This window comes from Lissotriton helveticus, chromosome 3_1, assembly GCF_964261635.1.
Source record: "Lissotriton helveticus chromosome 3_1, aLisHel1.1, whole genome shotgun sequence".
NCBI classification, from domain to species: Eukaryota; Metazoa; Chordata; class Amphibia; order Caudata; family Salamandridae; genus Lissotriton; species Lissotriton helveticus.
The window spans coordinates 432903420-432931135 of NC_136061.1; the positions used below are offsets into that span (position 1 = coordinate 432903420).

Sequence of the window (27716 nt, forward strand, 5' to 3'; positions counted from 1 at the left end):
GATTTATGAGAACTAATGTTGATGTGCGAGTCAAAATAGCAAATCCACTGTTCCTTTCTTTCATTTGATAATACATCAGTAACATACTGAAATACATATTTTCCAGATTGATTCTATTGGAATGGAATGGAATGGAATGGGAATTTATAAAGCGCAATGGCTACCCAGGGGTGTCCCAGCGCTGTAGAAAAAGAATGAGTTGTGCCGGACGGTTTGGGGAAGAGGCTTAGTGAAGAGATAAATTGGAGTTTTACTGAAAAGCCAGGTTTTGAACAGTTTGCGGAAAGCGAGATGGTTAGGTTCAGATCTGATGTGGAGGGGAAGGGAGTTCCACATCTTGGCTAGGTTATAAGAGAGCATGCGGCCTCCACATCTGGCCTTCCTGATGCGTGGTACTGAGGCGAGGTGGGAGGTCGCGGATCTGAGTGGGCGAGAGGGTAGGTAGGCTTCCACATGGGGGGAGTTGATATCTATTAAGTTTTCATGCACACAAAAAATAGGAACATGCGCCACAATCCACCATTACAGTATGACAATAGAGGTACTGATCTTTGTTAGTTTATTATTTTGTGTATCTTAGATGACTCATTGAGTCTCAAGATGCTTCAAAGCAAAGATTAGCTGCTGGGTCAAAGAGTTGACACATAAGAAAAGTGTTGTGTCTGCGGAATATGGAACAGTTATGCCGTAAAGAGTGGCTTATGTAATTAGTTCATTATGTCCCTGTTAGTATCTTATTGTGCTTATTATGTACGTAGACATGGAGTGCTTTCTGTTTGACATTACCAAGAATGACTCCTTGTTGGTGCATTAGCGTTCTGTTATGCAGTGATATTATTGGTGCGCTCGAAGCTAATGAGGAGAGAGCTGCTGTTAAGTGTCATTGGGATGGTGAGTTGCCCAATTATAGTTGGTCTCCTATCTAAATGTAGTGTTTTCAGGATTGTGTATGAAAACAGGAATGCTTTCAGAAGCTTTTGATGCATGGCAAACAGTGTGGCTGGCCGAAGTGAAAAGGATAGGAAGTTCGCCTTTACAAATGCAGGTGAGGTAACTCCTAGCGTCAAAGACATCTTCACGTCGCTAGATTTATCACAGTTTTATGGCTTCTCATATGTTATCGAAGAACTCTTGTCTTGCCCTCTGGTCCACTTTAAATATAAAGAGTGAAGATGTAGGCCACTCATACATCCCACATGGTGACTTCTTAAGGATAATTGAACAATCTTTGACATTTCTGGGGAACCTTTTAAAATCATCTTAGGTTGGCAGGAAGGTTTTCTATCTTCAATACCACTGCATGAAATGTAGACTGTTAAGGGCATGGCCCCTACTGTGTGGCTGATTAAACTACTATTATCAAAGCATTTAGAGCTTTCACTTCTACTGCCAGATCTGCCCTCAGTGACCATAGGTTCATTAAATAATTTAAATGTGGTATATTGATGCTCAGCATCACTTGCAAATGTTTGGTGGCCCTACACCTTTGGTTCAGACTAGAATTTGTCTTTGTGTTCTCTCTGTGGCTTCTCCATTGTGTGGTTATATGTGGTTTCCATCACTAAAATGTTTAATGATGCAGAGATACTGCCCCTATCCTCGTAACCAATCAATAGTACAAGATACTGGTTTGTTGGTTGTTTGCAGACCATGTTACAAATAGTAAACATAAGATATACAATAAACATATTTCTTGTTAGAAAACTGTTAAAAGATAATCAAGCATTCAACCAAACCTTTTGTAGTGGCAGTGAGAAGTTTTCTACTACTGTTCATGCTGGTTTAACCTTATTGAACTTGAATGTCAGATATCTGACAAGCGAGCACTTAACATTCTGCCCATTTATCAATGAAGAATATAACACTGCAGGACAATGTATAACAATAAGGGCAGAATGTCAAATGCAAATTGTCTCTGGCTTCTAAGTTGGACCAAAACCACCAGTCTTCCAGATGAACAATACATCCATGACTATAATGAGGAATGCTTCTGACTCTGTTGTATTACATCACTGTTTGTCCTGGTTCAATGAGACACCACAGTCTTCACAAGTGCAATTTTAAACTTGCTCATTTGTTCGTAAAACCTAGGATTATAATGAAGATCTAGCTTGCTGTGAATTTTAGCTTTTGGAGTGAGCCAGTTCGGAAAACAAATTGCACTGTTTCAAGAAATATGTTGTGGTGCTAATGAATTTCACCCATCGTGTATTTTACTAGTTTCCTTGGAATTTAGATTTTTAGAATTAAAAAGAAGGGTGAGTTGGAGCATGTGTCCACCGCTGAGGTGAGTGCCCTCACCTGCTAAAAAAAAGGTAAATTCTGTACCCCTAAGGATACAGTCTCAAATTGTATCTTCTATAGTGTTTCTCAAATATCTTATCCATCTCTTCATACTTAATGACCATGCTAGATGCTCGGACCTTAATTGGTTTGGAAGGCGATAGCATTTTATTCAAATACAAATTTAATTAACCTCATCGTTACATCTGATAATGTCATCTCGTGCACTTTAACTTCTTCTCCTTTCTTTCCTGTTATTCCTCCTGTCCTTGCCCATCTGCTTAGCTTTGTTTTAGTCTCCTCCCCTTCCCTCAGGATCCAGACTGTGAGGCAGGGGTAAAAGCTTTTAATACAGTGGTCCTTCATTTTGAGCCACAATACATATGTTTAGCATTAGCTTTACTTGAGGTCCAGTTCCTCTTTGAAAACATTTAACAGCTGTATTAATATTTCTCATGTTGAATGTGATTCACAGTAGCCTACACCATCTTCCTAATAGTTCCTTTGACTAGTCTATAGATTGCCTTTGCTGATACTTATTGTGGTTTAACAGCCGCTTCCTTCAGAAAATATGTGACTTTTGTTTAGTATGTGTGAGGTATTGGCTTTCTTGATCTTTGACTACTTTAGCAGGTCAAACTTTGGCTGCAAAAGGTTGATGACTTCGATCTTTAATTCAATTCAATTATTTTGTTAGATCTGGATAAATAATCCATCAACACGCATAAAAGAATCACAACCATTTTAAGAACAATCTAAAATATATATATACAATGATAGCTCAGATCTCTAAATTAATCTAGTAAAGAAAATGTGGATTTTAACACACTATATTGAATATGCGATTTATTACAAGCTTAATTCACGAAATATTTTCTTGGTTTCCAATACACCCTGTGAAAAAAGGGTGCATGCTCCTCATGATCTTTATTAAGGTTGCATATAGGGCAAATATTTGACCTACATTTATAATTGGGCCATTGGTGAGTAAAAATAGCAGGCGGAAGGATACCAAGCCTAAATTTTATATAGAAAACTCTTGCTAAAGGAGAACTAACATAGGACTAACATAGTCTAAAAAGACCTCAAATTTTAGATCATGTTTCTTTGTTAAAAAAAACAATCTATAAGCCCCTCGACTGATGTAGTTGCTATTTCCCAATCATTATCTCCATCTCACAATTCTAGCAACCATGGGAGGACTCAACAAAGGATTTTGCCAATAGTTACTAAAGCCCAAAAGATCCTACCAAGTCTTAACACAGTTGATCGATTGGCTCTTAAGGACTGTGGGCCTTTGTTTGACATTTATAAAAGCGTGTCTGTTTGAATCCAATTCGCTCGCTGTCCAAGTGCTGAGCCAAATATAAAAAAGGTTTAAGATTTCCAATATGACCTATATATTAGGCTGAGGTTAAGCTATAACTACAGGAGCATTATGTGGCAATTTAAAAAAAGATTTAATAAATGTATTTTCTGATGTTGCCAATCAATCCATTTGACTGGGACCTCATACAGTGCAGTGATATATGCTTGGGCCCAAAAGATTTCCAATGGAAGTTGTAGAATGTAAACTCTAACAATATATAAAATAGAAGCTCATTGATGGTTTAAGAGTAATTTGCCTTTAACAATTTGGGTGACCGTAGGGGGGAATCTGACAGTCTGAGACCTAGATTATTAAATTCCGGGGGAAGCGTCTCCAAAATGTTGTCTCCCATTTAGATTGAGCCCTGAAAACATCTAAGGAGTTGAAGGTCATGAGTTTTGTTGTGCAAGCATTCATTTCAAGACCGTATGATGAACAATACTGCCTGAATTCAGTAAAGCTTGCAGACCTGTGGGTATTTTAAATATCAACAATGTGTCCCCTACAAGCAGTAAAGCCAGAAAGAAACTATTTGTTATAGATGCCTTACCTTAGAATTACGTCAGACTGGATCTGAAGAATTTTTTTCTCAGCAGTACCCCTGTCGGTCGACTCCACGTTCGTCGTCAGCGTTGTGATTACCAGGATGACGTTGCAGTATCTACTTAGTCGCCGCCCCTGCGTGCTGGAGTCAGTTCTTTCTTTTTCCGCACCAGGTAGCGCAGATCCGTAGAGAGCGATACCCTTAGTCATTTTTTGACTAATCTTTTTCGAATTTTGTTGACATCTTTTATGAAGTCGTCACAACTGTTGGTGCACAAGGGATGTCAAGTCGTCAACCTGGTTTCAAGCCTTGTGACCCCTGTCACAAGCTGATGTCAGTCACTGATCCGCACTGATGCCTTTGGTGCCTACAGAGCGACCATGACCCGAAGTCGTGCTCCGACTGCCGTGCCCTAAATCCTGAGTCTTTGGGGGAGCGGTCCTGAAGGCTTTTGGAGGCCCGGCAGTCGGCTCCGTGCCGTTCGAAGTCCCGGTCGAGGGGACGGGTGCGGGACCGTAGTAAAGTAGCATTGTTTCTCTTTGCCTTCTCCCCATCCGCCGGCCTACTCGACACGGGACACGGAGGGTCGTCGTTCTCTGGCTCCACCCTCGGAGCCTTCTGGGGCGGCTCCGCACTTTCCTCCCTTTCCGTGTGCCGGAGCATCTCCTGCCCAGCTTCGTGCATTTTACGAAGCCCTCCATTCCATCTTTGGGCAGCCTGACTCCGCCGGCGCACCTTGAGGCCCTCACAGACACAGCTGGAGGCTCTAGGCCTTCAAGGCTGGCGACTCCGGCCTCGGCGCCGCAGGGCCCCTTAGGTTCCAGGCCTGAATCTGGATCGGCGCCTGTCGACCTCACAGTACCTTCCCAAGCACCGATTCCTCTGCCGCCTCCAACTCCGGTTGCGCCCCTGGCTGGCCTCGACCCCAGCCTCCCTCTCGACTTGGATACAAGCCAGAGGGTTCTTTTGTACCTCTGTTCTTCCCTGGCGTTCCTTAGCACCCTGAGTGGCAGCCAGAGGAGGGTGAGGAGAACTGGGAAGGGTCTGTTGACCCTCTGGCAGACCAGCTTGAAGAACCAGACTGGAGAAAGGAGTTGGATGATGCCAGTGGTCTGGATTCCTCCCCAGACCTTGGTATGCTTTCTCTCCCTACCGTGGCTACGGAGGAGGGAGCTCCCTACCCTGTTGTGTTGCGTAGGGTGGTTGAGGCCTTGGGCCTTGAACTTCCTACAGTGGCGGTCAGGACCAACCTCCTGACTGAGGTGCTTCAGCCGCCAGCAGCCTCTTCGGGGCCCTTGTTGCCTTTCAATGAGGCCCTTACTGACGTCCTTCGGGGGCTCCTGGTCCAAGCCCAGCAAAGGAGCTCCTGTGGATAGGATGATTGCCCAACGCCACCGACCGGCCCCAGGGGACCCACTTTTCCTCTCCCAACACCCTAGCCCCGGGAGCTTGGTGGTCCAAGCCTCATCCTCAAAGGAAGCGCTTTCCTTACAGCTCCTCAAGATAGGGAATCCAAGAAGCTGGACAATCTTGGGAAGAAGATGTTTTCTTCCCCCACCTTAGGACTGCAGTCGTTGAACACTGCATGTCACTTGGGCTTTTACACACATTTGATGTGGGACACGGTTGCGCAAGTGCTGGCACAGTGCCCGGAGGAGGCCCAGCCCTACTCGCAGGGCTGTTGCTGAGGGTCAAGATGCAGCAAAGTACACAATCCGGAGTGGGCTGGATACCGCTGGCTCGCTGGGTAGGACAATTTCAACATTGGTAGCCCTGAGGTGTTACGCCTGGCTGGGAACCTCTGCCTTCTCTGGGGATGTCCAATGTAGCCTTTTGGACATGCCCTTTGATGGACATTGCCTGTTTGGCAAAAAGACAGACAACTCGCTCGAGTGCTTAAGGACTATAGTGCTATGGCCAGGTACTTGGGCCTTGCAGCAACTTCTCGCCCCATGCAGTCTACCTTTCACCCCTTTTGTGGCAAACGGAAGGAGTGCAGCACCATGGTCCACCCAGAGCCACAGGGGGCACAAGCTACCCAGCCTCTACGGGGCCTGGGACCCAGCATTGTGGGTCTGGGGGCCAGAGGGCAGTCAGTCCGCCAATGTCTCCCCTGCAGCTGCCTCCAAACCTTCCTAGTCTGACTTTTCCGGGTCATCAGTTGCCAGTGGGCGGCATGATCCGCCATCTCCTGCCCCACTTACACAACATCACGTCGGACAGGCTTTTCCAGATAGTCCGAAGGGGCTACTCCCCTACCTTCAAAACTACCCCTCCCTCCCTGCCACCAACACTCCATCGCATGTCGGAGGATCACTTGGCCCTTCTCCATCAGGAAGTTACAGCTCTCTTGGCAAGGGAGCTATTGAGCGAGTCCCTATGCCAGAAGTAGGTTGTGGTTGTTATTTCCACTACTTCTTGGTACCCTAGAAGGACTAAGGGCTGCGTCCTATCTTGGATCTCTGGGACGTCAACTGCTTCCTCCGGAAAGAGAAGTTCAAAATGTTGACATTGGCTCAGGTCCCGTCTGCCCTCGACCCTGGAGACTGAATGGTAGTGTTGGACTTGCCGGATGCTTATTTCCACATCCCCGTCCTGCCAGCCTACAGGCATTACCTACGGTTCACGGTAGGCCACGAGCATTTTCAGTTAACCGTGCTCTCCTTTGGCCTTACCAGCTCCCCTCGAAAGTGATGGCGATGGTCGCAGCTCATCTGCGCAGATCAGGTGTTCCAGTCTTCCCCTATCTCAATGACTGACTGTTGAAGGTGAGCTCACCCCAGGCTGTCGTCCCCACCTCCAGACTACGGTGGGCCTCCTGCACTCGCTGGGCTTCACTAGCAATGTGCTGAAGTCGTACCTGATTCCCTCTCAGAAGCTCCTTTTCATCGGAGCAGTTCTGGATATAGAGCAGTTTCAGGCTTATTCTCCAGAGCAGCGAGTCTGGGATATTCAGTCTTTGATACCGTTGATTCAACCTCTATCCCGGATTTCGGTGAGAATGATCCTGACGCTGCTGGGCCTCATGGCTGCCTGCATCCTGCTGGTGGATCATGCCAGGTGGCATATGCGGGCTCTGTAGTGGGACCTGCAGTTCCAGTGGGCGCAGAATTAGGGGAATCTTTCCGATTGCATCCAGATCTCAGAGGCCACTGCACGCCAATTGCAGTGGTGGCTAATGGACCAGGATTGGGTCAAACTCAAGTCCGTCACCCTTCCCCAACCAGAGTTCACGGGGGTGACCGGTACGTCACTCCTGGAGCGGGGCAGCCACCAGGGAGAGGCGGAGATTAGAGAACTCTGGACCCAGGTGGAGTCTGGGCTCAACATCAACCTTCTGGAGCTCCCGGAGATTCGTCTTACAATGAAGGCATTCCTTCCTTCTGTCATAGGTAGGGTAGTACAGGTGTTCACGGACAACACCACCGCCATGTGTTACTGCAACAAACAGGGCCAGGTGGGGTTGTGGCTCTATGTCAAGAGGCTTTTTGTCTTTGGACATGGCTAGACCATCAGGACATGTCCCTGGTGGTTCAACACCAGGCAGGTCTCTGAACGCCAGGGCAGACAAACTCAGCCGCCGGTGCATGATGGATCACGAATGGCGTCTTCACTCGGAGGTGGTGCAAGGTCTCTTTCAGCAGTGGGGAGAGCCTTGGTTAGATCTGTTCGCCACCGAAGAGAACGCGCAATGTCAGCAGTTCTGCACGTTGGGATTTCCAAGGTGGCACTCGCTCGGCAACGCTTTTCATCATTAGTGAAATTGCGGTCTGTTATGTTATGTTATGTTATTATTATTTGTACCGCGCACAGCTGCCCCAGCGAAGGGGCGTCCTGTATGCCTTTCCGCCTATACTACTTCTGCCCAGAGATCAAGGGCGACTGGGCCCAAGTCATTCTTGTGGCTCCAGACTGGGCACGAAGAGTATGGTATCCCGATCTCTTGACCATGGCCATCACTCCTCCGATCAGACTGCCTCTTTGGGAGGATCTTCTGTCGAAGCAGCAGGGGACGGTCCTCCACCCAAACCTGTCCAACCTTCACCTCCATGTATGGAGATTGAACGGCGAAAGTTGACAGCTTTCGAGCTTCCTCCCGAAGTCTGTAATGTCATCTTGGCAGCGAGGCGTCCCTCTACTAAGACAGTATATACCTGTAGATGGAACACATTTGTGGCATGGTGCGCAGCAAAGGTGGTGGATCCCCTTTCTGCCCCTCTTTCAAAGGTTTTTCCTATTCCTACTTTCTTTGGCCCAGCAGGGCTCTGCTCTGGGCACCCTTAAAAGCTATCTTTTGGCCTTTTCGACCTTTCTACACCTTCCTGATCAGCCTTCTCTTTTCAAGTTCCCTATTGTAAATAGGTTTCTTAAGGGCATTACTCACCTCTTTCCTCCTATTCCTTTCGTAATGACCCAGTGGGACTTGAATCTGGTCTTGACTTACCTTATGTGCGCTCCCTTTGAGCTACTACATAATTATTCTCTCAGACTCTTGACTTTCAAAAACTGCTTTTCTGGTTGCCATCACCTCTGCTCGCATGGTGAGTAAGCTGCAGGCTCTATCTTCGAAACCTCCTTTCCTTGCTGTCCACCCGGACAAGGTTGTCCTTCAAACTAGGCCTTCTTTTCTACCTTAAATAGTTACCTCTTTCCACATAGGACAGACCATCACTTTCCCCGCCTTCTTTCCTCCCCCACATCCTTCCAAGGAGGAGGAAAGACTCCAACGCATGGATCCAAAATGTACGTAATCATTTTATCTGGATCGTACAAAACAATTCCGGGTGGAGATCAGCTCTTTGTTGGCTATGTGGGTGCCAAGAATGGTTGGGCCGTTCAAAAATGGACCATCTCTCGATGGGTCAACCTTTACATTAAGATCTGTTATTCCCTGGCGAAAAAGGAGCCTCCGGTAGGACTGCACGCCCAATCCTACCATGGCGACAGCAGCCACTACTGCTTTGGGATGTGGAGTCCCCCTCGGTGACATCTGCCAGGCAGACATGTGGGCATCATTGTACACGTTCACTAAACATTGCTGCCTGGATAGTCAAGTCCAGAGAGACGGCTTTTTCGGCTTTTCAGTTCTCCAGGACTTTCTGGTGTGAACTTAGTTCGCAGACCCACCTTTGGGGTTGGTATTGCTGGGGTATCTATTCTAAGGTACGGAATCTATAACTAATAGTCTCTTTCAGATGAACAAGTTACTTACCTTTGGTAATGATATATCTGTAAGAGACATACATTAGTTATAGATTCCTTACCGCCCAACCCATCCTCCCTGTTCTACGAACTGACTTCTAGAGTAAAGGACTCCCTTTCAGGGCCCTAGTTTTGTGCACCAGTGGGCAGTGCCTTGCATGGCTCTGCGCTTCTGCCGTGGAATGTTGTGTAAAGAACGGATGTCAGTCCGCAGGGGCAGCGTCTAAGTAGATACAGCGACGTCATCCCGGCGACCACTACGCCGACTACAAACGTGGAGTCGACCGATGTCACCTACAGACACGCAGGGGTACTGCTGAGAGAAAATTCTCTGGATCCAGTCTGACGTCTGGGGGTAATTCTAAGGTAAGGAATCTATGAACAAAATGTGTCTCTTACATATATATTGTCACCGCAGGTAAGTATATTGTTCTTTTTGAAGTGCAAATAGCAGGGAATCATCACTACCCAAAAGATACTGACAGTCATTAATAAAAAGAGAAAAAAGTTTGGGTGCAATGACACAAACCCGACGCAGACAGCAGTAATTGTGATTCTCTTGGTTAACTCTCTATTATTACACCAGTGAACTTGCGCATAACCATCACAATATAGCTGCTTTATTACTGAGAGTAGATTCATGGGAGCACCTTGATCAAAAAGACCTTTCCATGACCTTAATCTCTGAACCAGATCAAAAGCTGCTTGTATTTACACAAAAACAACATACAAATGGCCCTGGTTCATGTCAACTCTTTCCATTATAAATTAATAAAATGGAAAACCGTGTCCACAGTTCTAACCTTCAGTATAAATCCAACCTGCAGGTGAGTCAGTATTTATTTCTCTCCCATGTATAATATCAACTTTTCTAGTATCTGCTTACTGAAGATCTTTTGAATTTTATCAATAAAGCTGGATGATATTTCTCGCCAAACCATGACAGCCCTTTTTGTGTTTCGAAATTATTTCAGCACCCTTCCAAATATCCAGAATCGGTGTAGCAACCGCAATGACAGAGAGTTCGTTGACTGTATTTTTCATTACAGTAATGAGCGATTTCTTTGCCGCCCTACATTGTGAATCTAACCACCCATGTGATTTGCACGCTAAATTAAATGATTTGGATTCTTTTGTAAGAAATGTTTTAAAAAATACAAATAAATTATTGTGTTCTCAAGATGCCAATGCGTCATTGTTAAATAGCGGGATAAATAAGACTAGAGCCGGTATCACAGACTCCTATATACCAGAAAAAATCTTTGATGAGGAAACAATATCGACCCATTTGACGTTTCTTCTGCTAATAGCAACTACATTTGAGTTTTCACCCAGGTTCGGGACTCCGATCTGGTCTATAATTAAATCGCCTTTTAATGCTAACACCCGGTGTACATGTTCACTCTCTGAACTGGCATCCATGGCCATATCAACCATGAAATAGCAGGTGCGAAGGTCCAACAAGAGTTAGTCAATATTGCTCATATAGTACCCTCTTTTGAAAGTGGGCTGGGTCCTGCTATTAGATGGCAAGCACCCATTGCATTCTTGCATGCAATGTTGATTTAATGATTTGATTTGATTTATCCATTTGTAAAGCGCGCGAATGCCCGGAGGCGTCTTGGCGCTATGACAGACTGCAAACTTCTGAGACGGGCAACCTAGATAACCGCAGTGAATAGCCAAGTTTTGACTGCTTTTCTAAAGGACCCCATAGATGGGCTATTTTTTATAGATAGAGGCAGCCGGTTCCAGGCCCGTGCTGTGTGCACCAAGAAACTTCTTCCGCCCCAACTGGCCCGACTAAATTTCGGGACTCTGATTAGTTTCAGTTGGTTGGATCTAAGAAGTCTGGCCGGTACGTACAGTTTCAAGTGGGTCTTCAGGAATTGTGAGCCTGATCCCTGAAGCGCCTTATAGGCCAGGCACAGCGATTTGAACTGCACCCTTTTTACTATTGGGAGCCAGTGTATGGTTTTTAGTTTGTGGGCAATTGGCTCATATTTAGGGATGCCAAGCACCAGCCTTGCGGCTGCAGTCTGCAGGCGTTGTAGTTTGGCTAGGATCTGTACTCTAGCCCCGGCGTATAAACCATTCCCATAATCCAACCTCGACAAGGCGAGTCAAACAGCTAGCTGATAAACCAAAATGTTTCAGTTCTATTTGATAGAAGGTGTAAGATTAGGCATACCTTAATACACTTCCTGATCCTTTGCAGCAACGATCATTGGGCCGGGAGGTTCAAAGTTTGCATTAAAAGCTCCTGCAGCAACTGCTTAGCATATCTGACTGTAGAAGTTGAGGAGACTGTCTAACCAACGTGGGTTATAAAAACTCAAAAGCTCCAATGAGATTTCAAGAGACAATACAGTATCATAGGTGAGCCCTGCACTTCTCTAGCAGCACGTTTGTGAGGAAAATTAACAGAACCGCAGGGTGGTACGGCATTTTCCCTGACTTTGATCAGCAGGGATGTTCCTTAGCTTTGCCCGGCACACCCCACTCAGCAGAATGAGAGGCGATGCTATATAGTGCTGATATTGTGGAAGGGGCCCACCTATTCCTCCCCTCATTCCTCCTGCTAAATATGGGACTTGCATCTAGTCAAAAAGATCACGTGGTACTTAGAAATCCCTAAACAGACTGACACTGGTGATGCAATAATCTCTTCTTGACTGAGTTGCCGTAATATTGTCTCACCTGTACTTGTGAAGAAATTCTTAGAATTGTGGTGCGCCCACTTCTGTATGAACTGGATTGTCATGGCAGGCTAGAATCAACCTTACAGCAAACACTTGAAGTTTTTAGAGTTCTGTGATTCAAAACCCTGTAGCACTTCCAACGGCCGTTCAAAGATCATCAGCTTAAGAGATGGTGCAGATTGCTGTTTAATACAGGACCTTTGCTTCTGGATGTCAAGCTCTGGAACTCTCTCCAAAACAGGCCAAATCTAGCCCTAATATAATTTCTCTGAACGGGCCGCGTCGCTCCGGACTCAGACACAGTAGACATTTTTTTTAAAGAAATCAAAACAAGGCCCTTCCCAGCCTTGTGGTCATATCCTTAAATTACTGGCAGACCACTGATCGATTTCTGAACAGTGATTGTTAAAAACGTTGAGGCAATCCATGGCGGTCCAGTTTATATTCCACATGCTTTGCCTAATTTTGCATTCCTTTAGCGTGTTTGCTATTTTCAAGATGTTGTCTTGCGCTATTTTTTCGTTTGGGCAATATATATTACTCTTGTATAGTGTATACTTTGAACTGAGTCACTGCCAGGTGTTTATGCCAGGCCGCTTTTCAAAGCGTTGCATTTGAGACTGAAGGTAGTGCAAATTTCTCATAATGCCTGTCAGTGGGTCAAAAAAGATGTTTAGAAAACGTGATAATTCAATCCTTATTCTCTTAGCAAAGTGATCATGTGTGCCAGGGACAGTTGCCATTCTATACCAATGTGTGTGAAGGCAGTACACAGTTTGCAAAATATTGACAAGGCGAAATTTACAGAAAATGCAGTGCTTTAAGGTGAGTGTGAGCTTTGGTGTCAAAGTGAAGAGATGCAAGGAAGTATATGCAGGGGAAAGAAAAGAGAGTGCCCAAAGAGGCAAGAGATGAGGTGGCAAAAAGAGCGTACATGTCTAACCTAGACTGCAGAGGAAAGTGGTGTGAAGGGAACAACAGGGGTGAGTAAGACAAACTGTAGACCACTAATGAATGAGGGGCATTTTTGAATGAATGAATGAATGAGGGGCATTTGTAGAGCGCATGGCTAGCAAAGGCCTCCCAGCGCTGCAAGAGACACCCAAACCAGAATAGTGACACAACCAGGAGAACAGAAAGGTTCCCACAGGCCTAAGTAATATTTACTTCCGGGTCTCATCATTTTAGAAATTAATTATTCACAACAAAATCGTTGTTGCTACTCATTTATGCTCTACAATTAATAACCAAAGCCACAGGTCATGGCTTGTTTCAGGTTAGTTCTGTTATATATCTGGATGAAATAACAGAAAGTTCAGAAAGGCATCAAAATACCAGTTGGGTCTCGCTCCATGGGAAACACAGAATTTTTGTTTACATGTTTAAGCTGCACCCTTAATTGCATAGCTATGCCCCTTTTAGCCCCCGCCCCCACACTTTTTCAACCCACTGAAAGCCCTGCCATCCAGAGTCCGTGTCATCTTCACTGAGGAAGACCAATATTTTGTCAGCAATGTCACTTTATTACTCTCCAACCCAGAGCACCACCTTAAGCACTTTTCATAATGATGTGGAAGGCAGAGCGCTTCTGGGCAGTCAACTTTGCCATAAGATTTTCACTATCCAATCGGTATGTTTGAGCAACAGCTCATTACTGACCATCCCGCGTCAGACCTAGATAGCTCTAACCTTATAATCCCAGTTATAGTAAACACATTTACTAAAGGCTTTAGTCAATAAGCATGTAATCATGTGACCCAAGGTACTGTTTCCTGTGCGCGCAGAGCGTTAAGCTCCACCCCCTCCCCATGGGTTCATTTTGCTTGCCAACATTTGCTTGTGTTTTTCTCCACCCCTAACCTCCTGATCTCCAAGCTTCTGTAATCCCTCCTGCTGCACCCATGTGATTCAAGCTGGGGAAATTATGTATTAATAGCTTTAATTTATTCATTGTGAAAACAAAAACATCATTCGGTTTCATCACTTTTTTGCCAGACTGAGGGTGGTCTGATAAAATAATTATAATGGCTTTAAAATGGTGCTGTCTTGCTGCTGCTAAACGTCCTCGTATGACATTGCGATACCCTAGTTACTCGAAGTTCGGACTGCATGGTACTGTGGTGAGCTGGCCCAAACCCTCATCCTATTATAATACTCCTCTCGCTGATCCTGGGTGGTATTGCACAGTATTTCTAGTTCAGGTTCACTTTCTACAGGCAGCACAACAGAGAAGCCCAAAATCAATGACAGAAGAGGGGAAAATGACAGCAGCACGTGCAATAGACTTTGATCCTGGTGCAAGTGACAGGCTCTAATTTTGGTGCACGGGATAGACTCCGATCCCAGTGCATGTGGTAGACTCTGATCCCGGTGCATGGGACAGACTCTGATCCAGATCCAGATGCATGGGACAGACTCTGATCCCGGTGCATGGGACAGACTCTGATCCCGGTGCATGGGACAGACTCTGATCCTGGTGCATGGGACAGACTGTGATCCCAGTGCACATGGTAGAGACTGATCCCGGTGCATGGGACAGACTCTGATCCTGGTGCATGGGACAGACTCTGATCCCAGTGCACGTGGTAGAGACTGATCCCGGTGCATGGGACAGACTCTGATCCTGGTGCATGGGACAGACTCTGATCCTGGTGCATGGGACAGACTCTGATCCTGGTGCATGGGACAGACTCTAATCCCAGTGCATGTGACAGACTCTGATCCTGGTGTATGGGACAGACTCTGATTCCAGTGCATGCCACAGACAGTGATCCCAGTGCATGCGGTAGAGACTGATCCCAGTGCATTTGACAGACTCTATTCTCGGTGCAAGTGATAGACTCTGATCCTGGTGCAAGTGGCAGACTCTGGTCCAATTGCATTCCTGCCACAGGCGTTGATCCCAGTGCTTGTGGTACACTCGGATCCCTCTGTATGTGACAGACTGTGATCCCAGTGCATGCAGTAGACTCTGATCCTGGTGCATGCAACAGACTATGATCCCCATGCTCCGTGGAATGTATTATGCAGACCACAGAATAGCAGTTGTATTGCAGACATCACTGAGTGATGTTTACTGTACAGAACCTATCCCTGGCTGTTTTCCATGTACTATCGACATGGATCAATTTGTCTTTTATTATTTTGCTCTCTCTATATCTTGTTTTTATCCATGTGCTTACGGGGGGGTTGCAAAGTCGCATGCAACCATAGTTCTGAGTAATTCTCGATTTACATCAAAAATAGATGTATGCTGTTTATCACAAAAACTGCAACAAATGAGCAAACATAGTAACATTCTATGCAAGTTGACTTGTTACTGTGGACATAGGCGATGCTTTCTATATCTTGCAGTCCCTATTCTTGACATATTTTAATCTCATTTTCTGTATCTTTCTCCTTCGAGTGGTGAAAGTGACACCAGGCATGGTCCCATGTATAAACGCCTGTGAGTTACCAGCTCCAGCAGCTGGTGCAAGCAAAGACTCAGCAGGAAATGATGCGAACCATTTGATCGTAAATAAATGCACGTATGTTTCTGTGTGACTTCTGTGTTGAGTTTCTGTTTGTATTGCTAACAGGTTCCTATTGCTTTACTCTGATCTGACCCGTTTAGTGATATCAACAACCAAAAACAGATTGACATGTAGTGACATCCAGTTGGCCTCTACTGGTCTTCCTCCTAAACCAATGCATGCGAGACTCGGATTTCTTAGTTACGCTTCCTTGGAGTCTGATTGTGGCTGTCTTAGCTTGTTGATGTAAGGTGCAAGGCAGACAAACAAATAAGCCTGTGAACAAGAACGCTACTTATTTCTACTGCCCTTGTACTTAACTCCAGATGCGCTGCAGGGGCTCGGCCAATCCCCTCGATGTCACACCCTGGCATCAGGCAGCTCACAAGAGCTTTCAATATGTGAAAAAATCTCCTAAAACAAGTGGTAGAGCAAACTGTCTAGAGCAAGCGAGCAAAGATGCTGGAACCAGTAGTGTGAAGCTGGAATCCAGGTAGCAACTGTTATAATAACCTGCCATAAATATTCTAGTTTTGTGGGACATGCCAATGCTAGATGAAATAATGGACGCGCAGACAGTAGTTTGTGGCACAAAATGTGCACATTTATATTGTATCAAGCACAGTTAGTGTGTCTGTTCCTATGGAGCGAACTGAGAATGCGCGTAGCTCGTATATCACAAATTCAGAGTTACATTTCGAGTCCCCGTTTTTAACTATTTGATCATTATCATTTTTTTTGGCTGGATCTTATCCAAAAATGCGTCATAGAAGTTTGGGACAATCCAGGGTACAGAGGAACCCCTCATGCAGTAGAAGGAACCCAACATGTCTCCAGCTAAAACTGTAGCCACCCTCCCGGTTTCTATAGCAACAACATCTTCGAATACACAAACAGAGCGAGCACAAGTTGCCCTTTTCATGTTCTTCGCAAAAAGCAATCAGAAAATGAATATTTCAGGGGTTTTATCTTCTGTCTGGCCTTTTTCTGACTGTGTTTTCTCTGCCTCTTAGAGAGAGAAATGATACGACATTGTGAGCTCGTCTGTCACCAGGCATCCCTCTGTTATTTGAAGAAATATCTAAACACAGACGCGTAAGCAGAGCCTGGCTGGCTCGGTGTGAGGTATTGTTTAGCGTTGCACAGTTGGCGCTTTTCTTTGTGCTTTTCTGAAGCACAAAAGAGGGCGCGTGTGCGCTGAAATGTTGACTTCCTTCATACAAGCCGTGCGTCGCCCCTTTTTAGGTCTCGCCTAGACGAAAGCAAAGCGAAGCTTTGCTGTCTAGGGCGAGACAACTAATGCTGTTACTTTCAGGGGAATGTGGACAGCAAAGTTGCACGCGCATTTTCAGGCCGAGATTCGACCTCGTGAGCGCGCACGCCCAGCCGGCGCCGTGCACATCCCCTGCCACAGACACACACATGCACACGCAGGCAGGAAGGCTCACACACAGACACGCGCGCGAACACCCCCCCCGCCGCACACACGCAGGAGCGCACCTACACACGCACACACACACACATACAGAGACACCACCCCCCCATACATAGAAGCGCCCCCCGGCCGCCGCATACATGAGGCCTCACGCCCCTCCTCTCTAATCGGGACTCACCGGGTCGGCTGGCGCTCGGCAGCGGGCAGGTCTCTCCGACTCCAGCGGGGGCTCCCTCTTCTGCACGGCCCCCCCCCCCCGCCATGGCTGGCACGGCATCTCCGGTCTCCCTCACGACTCGGGAGACCGGAGGACAACAGGCAAAGCTTCCGCAAGGCAGTGGGAGCGGGCACACCTCTTCCCGGCCCCGCCCACAATCAGGCGGCGGGCCGGACATCTGCTTCCGGTGTTTTCCTCCGGGCTGCGGCGGTGATTGTTCTCTCGTCTTATCTTAGTGGGCGTGTGCACGCACCAGTCCAGCTCTGTCGTTAGGCATGTATTAGAAATCACAATGCCTTCAGGCCGCATTACCGGGCTTGTTATTGATTAATAATGCAGCCTGACTTCGGATCTTCCTGTGATTATTCCACATAATACCGGATAGTCCCAACCTTTGTGTTTTCCCACAGTGTCTTGTACAAATACACGAGACTGTATCAGTATGCCACCCGGGTATTTTTAACTCTGGGGTCACATTCCAATGGAAACGTGGACATAACGGGGCTCGTTGTTTACTTGGTGCAAGGCAGTGCGTTTTCTCAAGGACAGGAGTGCACGCGAGTTATTCCTGTTAACTTTGAATGACAGTGAAATGCAGAGTTCGGTCTTTGCTATTTTTAAGTCGATATTCTAGATTTCTAAATTACAACAAGCATTGAAAATGCAATAGGTCTCACCTTTTATTAAGTTAAATCCATTTGCTTTGCTAATGGTATTCTATAGCAAAGCAAATGGCTTTAACTTATGAAAGGCGAGACCTATTGCATTTATAATGCTTGTTTTTCTGGAGCTTGCCAGTAGAGTGTGGACCCCAGAAATTAAACTACAGACCCCACTTACACGCCTCTCTGGATTCCAGCAGGCAGAGAGGTTAGCTACAGTCCAGCTCCTTAAATACATGGGAGGCAAGAAACGCCTCTCTAACCACCTGGCTCGCTGCAGAAGCCCCTGTAGAAGATGATTGGCAAGTCCTCTTCCACCCCCCCCCCCCCACCTCTTTCACTGATCGCCATTCCCAGCTGATGCGCGGTGCCATCACCAAGGGACCCCACTGTAATACAGAACAAAAGTGGCCTACTGGAGCATGCAGACATCACACTGGGCGCAGTGCTTACATTACTTCTCATGACACACAGGGACCACACTTTTGGTGCATTAAGGCATGACCGGTAACATGCATGGCTTCCTCCATTTAATGGCGTCCAGTTACCAGCCGCCCTGGTTTGTAAAGGGATTTCTTGCTCACGATGAGAGCTGGCAAGTTGACAGCAGTGTCAAAAAAGTTGTTGCACGGACTGGTTTCTGATTAGTCACAGCTTTAGTGCAAAACTATTTATTTATGGTGTCTTCGCACGTTTTTACTGCCTTTGCTCAGATTTTGACAAAGCGATTTGTTCCCTTGGGCCTCCTGACCAATTGTACGAATCTTCTGGTTTCGAGATAATTGGTTCACTGTGGAACCAGGAGGCCGAATCCTGGAGTCTCCCTTTGACCACATTGTATGATCCTGGCCAAATCACTATATCTCACCGTACATTGTGGCCATTACCCAGTCAACATGAGAGCACCTTGATAGAGGTTAACCCCAAGGGTTATGTGCTATATAAAAAGAGAAACTATACATTTACAAATCTACATTGATCCAAAGCAATGAGATGGGCATATGAGTGAAACATTTCAAATTAACATGCAGTTAAGGTGTAAGACAAAGAAAGTGAGGTGAATGACACCGCAGGACATGCGCTGGACCACATCTTCACATCCAGCAACCATGTTAAGTTCCGCCATGTCACAGTTCTCATATGAACCGATCATTCCATCATCCTCTTCAACATTTCTAGCCCCCTCACCCCCAAGATGGCCAGCACCCCCAACGCACGCAGCTGGATCAAAATCCCAGAGACCAGTTCACCAAAAGTCCTCAACACTTCTAACCCCTCCACCACCACCAACCTCAAACAGCAGGGAGTTAAGAACTGCAATGCCTGGATCGCCACCTGCACTGGCAGCATCATCCCCATCAAGACCAACAAGCAGAGAAAATCCTCCAAAAGGGCCAGCTGGTACACCCAAGAACTCAGAACAGTGAAATGAGACAGCAAACAGCTAGAGAGGAGATGGCGCGCCAGCTAAAACCCTTCCGACAGGGCAGCCTACAAGACCTCCCTCAACCTCTACCACCGTCTGTTGAGGGTATCAAAGAAGGCAGCCCTAGCTACACGCATCGAAACCAGAACCAACACCACCAAGGAACTTTTCAACATCATTAAGAAACTCTCCAACCTGGCTACCAGCGAAAACAACATAACTCCGTTGCAAGAGCTGTATGACAACCTCGTGGACTTCTTCCATGATAAGATCGCAACCATATATAGAAACGTTGAATCACAACCAACACCTATGAACTTCTCGACATTCCCACCACTACCACAACTGACACATACTGACCACTTGGAACCTCCTCTCCACCCAGGACACCATGAAATCCATCTACTCTGGAGCTCCCACAGACCCATGCCCACACCACACCTTCAATCTTGAAAATCAAAGGATCGCCCAGGAACTCACTACCCTGTTCAATGCCTCAATCACCACCGCAACATTTCGTGACACCTGGAAACATGCCAAAGTCAGACCCCTTTTCCAAAAACCCACCACCGAGCCCAGTAAACTTAAAATCTACCGGTCAATATCCCTGCTCTCTTTCCCTGCCAAGGTATTCGAAAAGATCATCAACAAGCAACTCATGACATACCTGGAGCAGAACCAGCTACTCAACGCCTCCCAATCCTGCTTCCCAAGCAATTACAGCACAGAGACCACCCTGATCGCAACCACCGCCGACATTCAAACACTCCTTGACCAAGGAGAAACAGCAGCTTTGATCCTCCTCGACCTCACGGCAGCCTTCGATACCCTATCCCACCACATACTGATTGCAAGAGCCCACTACATCTGTATCCAAGGGGACGCGCTCCAATGAATCACCTCCTTTCTCACCGGAAGCACACAGAGGATCCACCTCCCACCTTTCACCTCCGAAAATAAGAACAGCGCCTGTGGAGTGCCCCAGGGCTCTTTCTTCGGCCCCACACTCTTCAACTCATATATGACCTCGCAGGCCAACAAGATCAGATCGCACAGTCTCAACATAGTTTCCTACGCAGATGACACCCAACTCATCCTCTCACTCACCCATGACCCCACCGCCACCAGGGCCAATTTTCACAGATGAATGACAACCATCGCCTACTGGATGAAAAAAAGCTGCCTGCAACTGAACATGGACAAGATGGAAGTATTGATCTTCAGCAACAACAGTAACCCTTGGAATGACTCCTGATAGCCATCAGACCTAGGACCCGCACTCAGGCCCTAGAACTACGCCAGAAACCTCGGAATCATTGACAAGATCACCATGAAATCACAGATCAAGATTGTCTCCGCTTCCTGCTTCCTCACTCTGTGCATGCTACGTAAGACCTTCAATGGCTACCACTGCAACGCTCTCTATGTAGAAATCGACACACACCTCCTACAAAGACTTCAAACCATACAGAACTCTGCAGCCAGACTCATCCTTGACTTCCCCTGACGAACCCACATCACACCCTACCGCAGGCATCTCCACTGGCTACCCATACTGCAGAGATGCCAATTCAAGCTGCCGACCCATGCACACAAAGCTCTACACAACCAAGGACCCACCTATATTAACCAATGCCCATCCGAAGAGAAGACTATTCTCCACCTCCCTATCACTGGCCCATACTTGCAGCATCTACAAAAACAGAAGTGAAAGACGCTCCTTCTCCCACACTGCAGCAAAGACCTGGAACAGCCTCCCCACTGAACTCTGAATCATCACCTCACTTCCGGAGTTCCAAAGAGCCTTTAAGACCTGGATGTTGGAATAAGCCCCCAGGACGTGCAAGCTCCTGCATGCCCTATTGGTTGATTAGCTGCACTTTATAACTCCTAATGATAGATTGCAGTTTTGCACTAATCAATTGGTACTGTATGTAGATAGAAAGATCACTTTGTTTTCAGGTGCTACAGCAATTGGTCCTTTCTGCCTTGTCATGCAGTTTGCAAGCAGGGATAAAAATCAAAATGAAAGGCATGTTCTTTTGCTTGACGTTATGCTCATTTCTGTTTTAGAATGACTGTTGCAGATCTCTTTCCCTTTGAGGTGTCCATCGATTGTCACTGCCCGGATGGAATAGAATTAGTTAGAGAACATTCCTGGCAAGATAGACAAGTTGAAATTGCTTCTTATTCAATGGCTTTCTTTCTTCTTCTTTTGTTTTACCCTTGCCTGGAGCAAAGCTTCTTTACCATCTTTTTGATTGATTGACTTGTATGACCTTCGGCTGCTCATTTTCAAAGAACCACTGTGTGTTTTCTTTTTGCGTTGCATAGCTCACTCAAATATTCAGCCCCATGGCATGGGCTGTGTCTTCCTCCCCCTTTTAAATTATTTCTTATTTTACCCATCTCAAGGTCATCAGTTGCTCCCACAGCTACTTCTCATTGCTTCCCCCAACCACTACCCTATATCCACTTATTTGTTGCTCTCCAACACCTTGAAGTCCTTAACATATTTTTTGCTCTAGTTTTTTTTTATTCTTTCGCCCAAGTAAACAATATTTTGTGTTTATTTCCCACTCTAAGTGGGATCCATCATCTTGGAACAGACACAATCAAAAACCTCATCATGACACATATGTGCACTTTCACATTATCACGCAGATGCATTCTTTTGCCAGTGGTGTACGGCATTGCCAAAAGGCATTTCTTTTTGCCAATTCTACACAGCATTCCCAAAAAACACTGGCAAGGCCAGTAGGTCAAAAAGTGAAGCCTGTTGGCTTTGACACTGTTTGTGGTTTTTTGCACATCGCCTCTGCTTGGTTGAATTTCGTGTGTTTGGGAGTTCTAAGGGCTCCCCAAAATACGCCAAAGTCTTCTACAGCAGTACGAGTTTAATTTCACCATCCGTCGATGTGCCGCAAGCCGGCTCAGGGGTTGAATAGCAGTGAGTGGTGAAATATTCATAAAATCCTTGGCGTATCCATATAGTACTAAATGTATGTCAGTGCAAATGTACTCATTCCACAGAGAGACTGCAACAGAGAAAAGAGAACCCTATGACGTGAAGGGGGACCCTGAGTGCGAGTGTGTCAAGGGGAAAGGGACTTTTATTGTGTTTGGCGTATTTTCTGAAACCCAACCATGGATAAGGGAGCCGGCGGGCACACAGTAATTTACATGCTTGGATGGTGTTCTCCGCTCCAAAAGAAATTGTGGGTGACATTTTAGGGCTGGAATCTAGACTTTTTGAGACCCATAGCTGTATGGAACGTGATACTCAAGGACATATGACGGGCAACTTTGGTAACTCTTTACTAAACAGGACAGGTGGACCCTGAGCTGAGAAGAAGTGCCAACAGTCAAGCTCTATGGGCCTGATTCACAAAGGTAAACATACACCTTGTAGTAAGTTTACTGCTGTTTTGGTATTCACAAACTACAAGTGTAATTCTACTACTAGTAAGTTTACGACTTCAGAGACTCCGCACTCGATATGGCACTGTGTGATTTCTGCTCTGAAGCAACAGTTATAGCTTTTAAGCCACAATGTGTCCACTGTTGTTTGAATACCAGAGAGTGCATTACATGGTTGAGCCACAGATCGACCGGGCATTTGCACCCAATAAATTAATGGCATGGTGGAGTTTGAATTCTATTTGTTATTGTGTTTTTATGCAGCATTTACCGAAAGGACAGTTTGATGTATTTCCCTCTTTCTAATGAATTGTTAAAAATATTTGTAAAGGCATTTAATCTAACCCCTTTTACAATTTGCCTGTCCAGAGGTAGGGGGCAGTGAGAGGGGTAAATGGTGTCTTATTGGAATTGCTTTATAGAAAAACCTGCTGATTCTAGCAGGGCTGGGGGAAGGAATAGCTCCTAATGCAGGGAGGTTGAAGGCAATGTGGCCCAGCCGGGTGCATTTACAGAGCAGCACAAGACTAATAGCTTGGTTTTAGCAAGGCTTTTAACACGTGAGCCATCAACAGGCATAGCTGATGAGAGGGGGAAGAGAGCGAAAGTTGGCTGAAAGCACCATCTGCACAGCGCACTGTTCTCGTTCTGAACTCGAGACATAGCTTTATTTTATTTATTCTTGCAATATTATTTAGTGAGTACTAGACACTATGGTGTCAGGCACTTCACAACGAAAAAGGAAAACAATTGCCCAGTATTTATGCCAAAGAAAGAAGACATTTCCTCCTACTTACTATAGAAAGAAACCGATACCATTAACACTTGAGAAAAACACATGGCAAACAATAGACCGTGATGAATGCTAAAACTGTGCAGGCTTATACGAGAATAATAGATATGATTTGCATGAGACAGTTTATAAGGACCAGCAAGACACCTATCTACAAAAGGGTGCTAGACACTGACACTAGATCAGGAGGTCAGGAACAGTCTTGGGTGAGAGGTGTGAAGCAGGGGTGCTGGACCAAGGGTTTTTGGTGGGTTCCACTGCTATTTGGGGGTTCCACTCTGCATAGCTGTGTATTAGATACCAGGCTGTTTTGAATATGCATCTTGCTTCCATAGGTATCCAATTGAGGGTGGAGTGATATAGTCTGAGTGTTTCCAACCAGATATGAATCCCTCAGCAGCATTGAGGGTTTCTGTTAGGGGTGCAAGATGAGATTTGGGACATCACGTGAGAAGTGTGTTTCTAAAGTATAGCCTGTCACAAGCGATTAAACCAGTAGTTTAAAGTCATGGTTGGGAATTAAAGGTTTGACGTTTTGAAGCCTCCTCAGATGAAGTTCTGCTCTTTTCGCGGTGGTATTTATGTGTGCCTGTAGAACGGCTATGAGGGTTTGACCATAAAGTTGTTTGTCATTGGCTTAGAGATGGTTATACAAGTGTGGCTGGTTCAGGATTTCTGTCAGTGATTCTATGTACTGATTGAACATATGAGATTATGTTGAACCCTGTGGTACCCCTTGAGTCACTTGCTATATCTGATAGTGACTTGTTGACTTTAATAAGGTGCAAATGTTTTTTCTGAGCCTGTACCTGAGCCTGAGGACCGTACCCCTGAGCCCCAATTTCATCTGGAGGGTGTTGACTGATGTATGCCCATGAGGAAGCAAGTTCTGCTTATAATGTTGAATGCAATCGACTGCTTTCAGTACAATGGAGTGTATCATGATCACCCTAATAAGTGTACGTCACTCATTCTATGCTGTGTATCAAGGGGGCTCTCCGCCAATAGCCTTACCCATTCTTGTGGTAATAGGCATTTTTAGATTTTTGATTACCTGTGAGAACCAAAAGCGCAATGAAGGATGTTAGATCAAATTATACACAGGTTTTCATTTATTACCTAGAGAAGTGGCCCTTGCCTGTTTTGCTGCATGGTAAGTGCTCTGCTTGTGGTAGGAGAGCTGGAGAAAGCTGTGAAAATGTGTTTAAGTACACACAGGGCACAAAAGCAGCCAGGCTTGCAGGATATATAGAGGAAATGTGTCTCATAGTGTACAGTGTATGAAAAATATCCTCTACCACATGCAATTGTACGCTGATGTGACACAGTGCAGGCTCACCAGGGCCGGACTGGGAACCACAACCGGCCCTGGCAAAGTGTTTTGCTGCAAAAACGGCCCTGTAATAAAAACGACCCTCATGGGCACAAAACCGGCCCCCACCCGTGCGGCGCACCGGGGGATTGTCCTGTGCCCGCTATGGCCAGTCCAGCCCTGAGGCTCACCATATGTTGATAATAATGCAGAAGAAAGTGAAGCAACTGCCTGGCTGCAGGGTTCTCTCTGTGTTCCATACATTGTCCTCTATGATACCTGAAATCTATGAATTTACTACAAACTGTCCTCAAACGGGGATAAAGCAAACATCCTCTGTGCTTCTGTAGCAGAAAGTAGCTTTCAAAGCTCACTGATGAAGGTTCCAACATGTACCTTGGACTGGTGGCCATTCTAAATGTACGATGGTGCTTTTTTATTTTTTTTACATGATCATAGTCTCCATAGCTCACTGCCTGTAAGACCTTTGTCAGGTAGCTTCTGACTAGCTGGTTCCACCTTTTCCTCTAGAAAGGCTTTCCTTCACTTTTCTTCCTTCTCCCATTGACTTTTCCGGGCAGGTATTAATTCACTGGTTCAATCTAGAAATGTGAATTATAATGGGGCTAATTGGAGAAGGCATGTCCTGCCTTCTCCTGGTAGTCAGACCTCGCCCAGATACTAAGGAAAGGGTAAAAATGTAAAAATAAGGTTTGGGCTGAATGCAAAGTGGCACATAACAATCCGGGCCACAATGAAATGTTGACTGAACAGTACATGGCCAGAGATGTAAGCCCTGTGCAACTGGCTAACTAAGTGGTGTTTTCATTAATTCAGCATTCCAAAGAGGCAGGGGAACGTCAATATACTGTGCATTAATTCCCAGATTGGAGATGGGTGCTAGTGAGTCAAAAAGATAAACAAAGGGCAAAGCGACTCCATGTTTTTAATCACAACATTAATGATATTTTCCACAGATACAGTTTTGATAATCCTTCATCACATGCTTACTTTAACTATATGGATCAATAGATTGAATTCAAAAGAAGTGAGAATCTGGCCTTGATAATGATTTTGAGGATGCAGGTGTATTGTAAAGCGTAGACCATGAATTGTCCATTGAGAAGATCCGCTTTTGATTCGGAGGCATGCGGTCGCAGAAAGTAAACATGGCCTGCTGGTTCCACCAGCACCATCTGAGTGCAGTCGGCACACATCTGAGGCCCTGTGTGTGCTCCTTATGAACTGTTTCTGTAAACAAAGAAAGCGCTGTTGAAGGGCCCGCTCTACGTGATTGTTTTGTGTCACAGAACGCGTTCCTTGCTTTGGCCTGGCACGCCACGCAGAGCAGTGTGGGAAGATTGACAAGTACTGGAAGCAGTGACAATATGTTGTGTACCTGATATTAATGACCTTTCCTCTTCCCACAGGTCCCTGGAAAAGGTCCAGAAGGCGGTCCTCATGGTATTCGATTTGATGGCATGGAGCGACAGTATGCATCATTACCCAGGTACCATGCGGGGGGAGCATAGTATGCTGGGCTTGGGGGCCTGGGGGCGGGTGGGCAGTCAGCGGGCATTAGCTTATGCACTCAATCAATGCCGTTGTAGCTTATGTTGCTGGTAGGGTTACCACCTTTCCAAGGGAAAAATACCGGCCATGTGTTGTTGATTAAGAGTCTTGCAATGGCTCGGACATGATACTAACTATGACATTTAAAAAATGTTGCTTATTTTAATACTGGCTGGGGCATTAAAATGTTGGTGATGCGGGTAGTAAACCGGCCAGGAGGCAACCCTAGTTGGCGGCAGATCTCCTTTGTCAGCGGTTGGGGAGCCTCCTTTACAGGTGGATGACGCAGGAGATGCACCGCAGAACTTCCTGGCACGCTTCCGCTGGCCAACCTTGCGTCTTCTGGTTATCTTGACTGCTGTCTCGATTTTTCAAGTTTTCCTTGGAACACCCTTGCTGAAGCATGAAATAATAAAAAGACCATTGTTTGGTTGCCCTTTCTGCACCATGAATGTTGCCATTCTGAGCCAGCTGCCCACAACGTTTGATTACTTTTGTTATTGCAGAGGCAACAGGCCAGTTAATATTGATAACCAGCAAAAGGGTAGGGGTGGGCGGGAGGTTCGGTTCCCCACGCCCCCAGCTGCCGTGCACATTCGGCTGGCAGATCCTCCTTTTCACTCTGGCCTGCCACATTGGTGAGCTCTGCTAGGAACAGATTTCTGGCCGCCTCTGAAGGGGCATTTTTCATTTTTTTCCCTCCACAGCCTTCTGCTGCACATTTCTTGCCATGCGTCAGCAGCTTGGGTGCTAGAATTAGGTTGCGTATCTGTTTATCTGTTCGCCTCTTTTACTGAATTGCCCTAATTGCTGCCATGGAGCGGGGACAGAAAATATCAAAATACAGAGCGCTCCACATTGCCCTTAGTAAGGGCCGTTTCATAGCACTGGAGAGATGGGCAAGGAAGGTACATGTCTTCCCCGTCCCACTTTTGAAACCCAGTTGTGTAGTGAAAGACCTGTATGTAGTACAACAATGTGCCCCGGTGTTACTGCACCTGCAGCACTATTGAGAGCTACGCCTCAGAGTGAGGGATAGTCACTTCAGTTGGCAAGCCTCCCTCTCTAAAATGTTGGTGGTAGTATGGGTTCCTTCGCAGTGGGCCAGAGCCCAGAGTTGAAGGCGGCATCCCCCACTTAAAGCATCTTTCAGAGGTATGAAGAGAGATAACCTTCCTAAAATCTGGCATTGAGGGGGGTGTGAAAACACATGAAGCACACACAAATAGTTGTTTTAAATGCTTTGCTGATATTTCTTTTCTCT

The 27716-nt window shown here is 46.0% G+C and overlaps 1 protein-coding gene across 1 annotated transcript in view; it reads left to right on the forward strand.

Moving 5' to 3' along the window:
* Window positions 1-27716, forward strand: part of PARD3B (par-3 family cell polarity regulator beta) — a 2182026-nt gene that overhangs the window by 2008124 nt on the left and 146186 nt on the right. The window contains exon 22 of the mRNA XM_078680290.1: window positions 26311-26390. Coding sequence (XP_078536416.1) covers window positions 26311-26390 — 80 coding nt within the window. The remainder of the gene's footprint in view (window positions 1-26310; window positions 26391-27716) is intronic.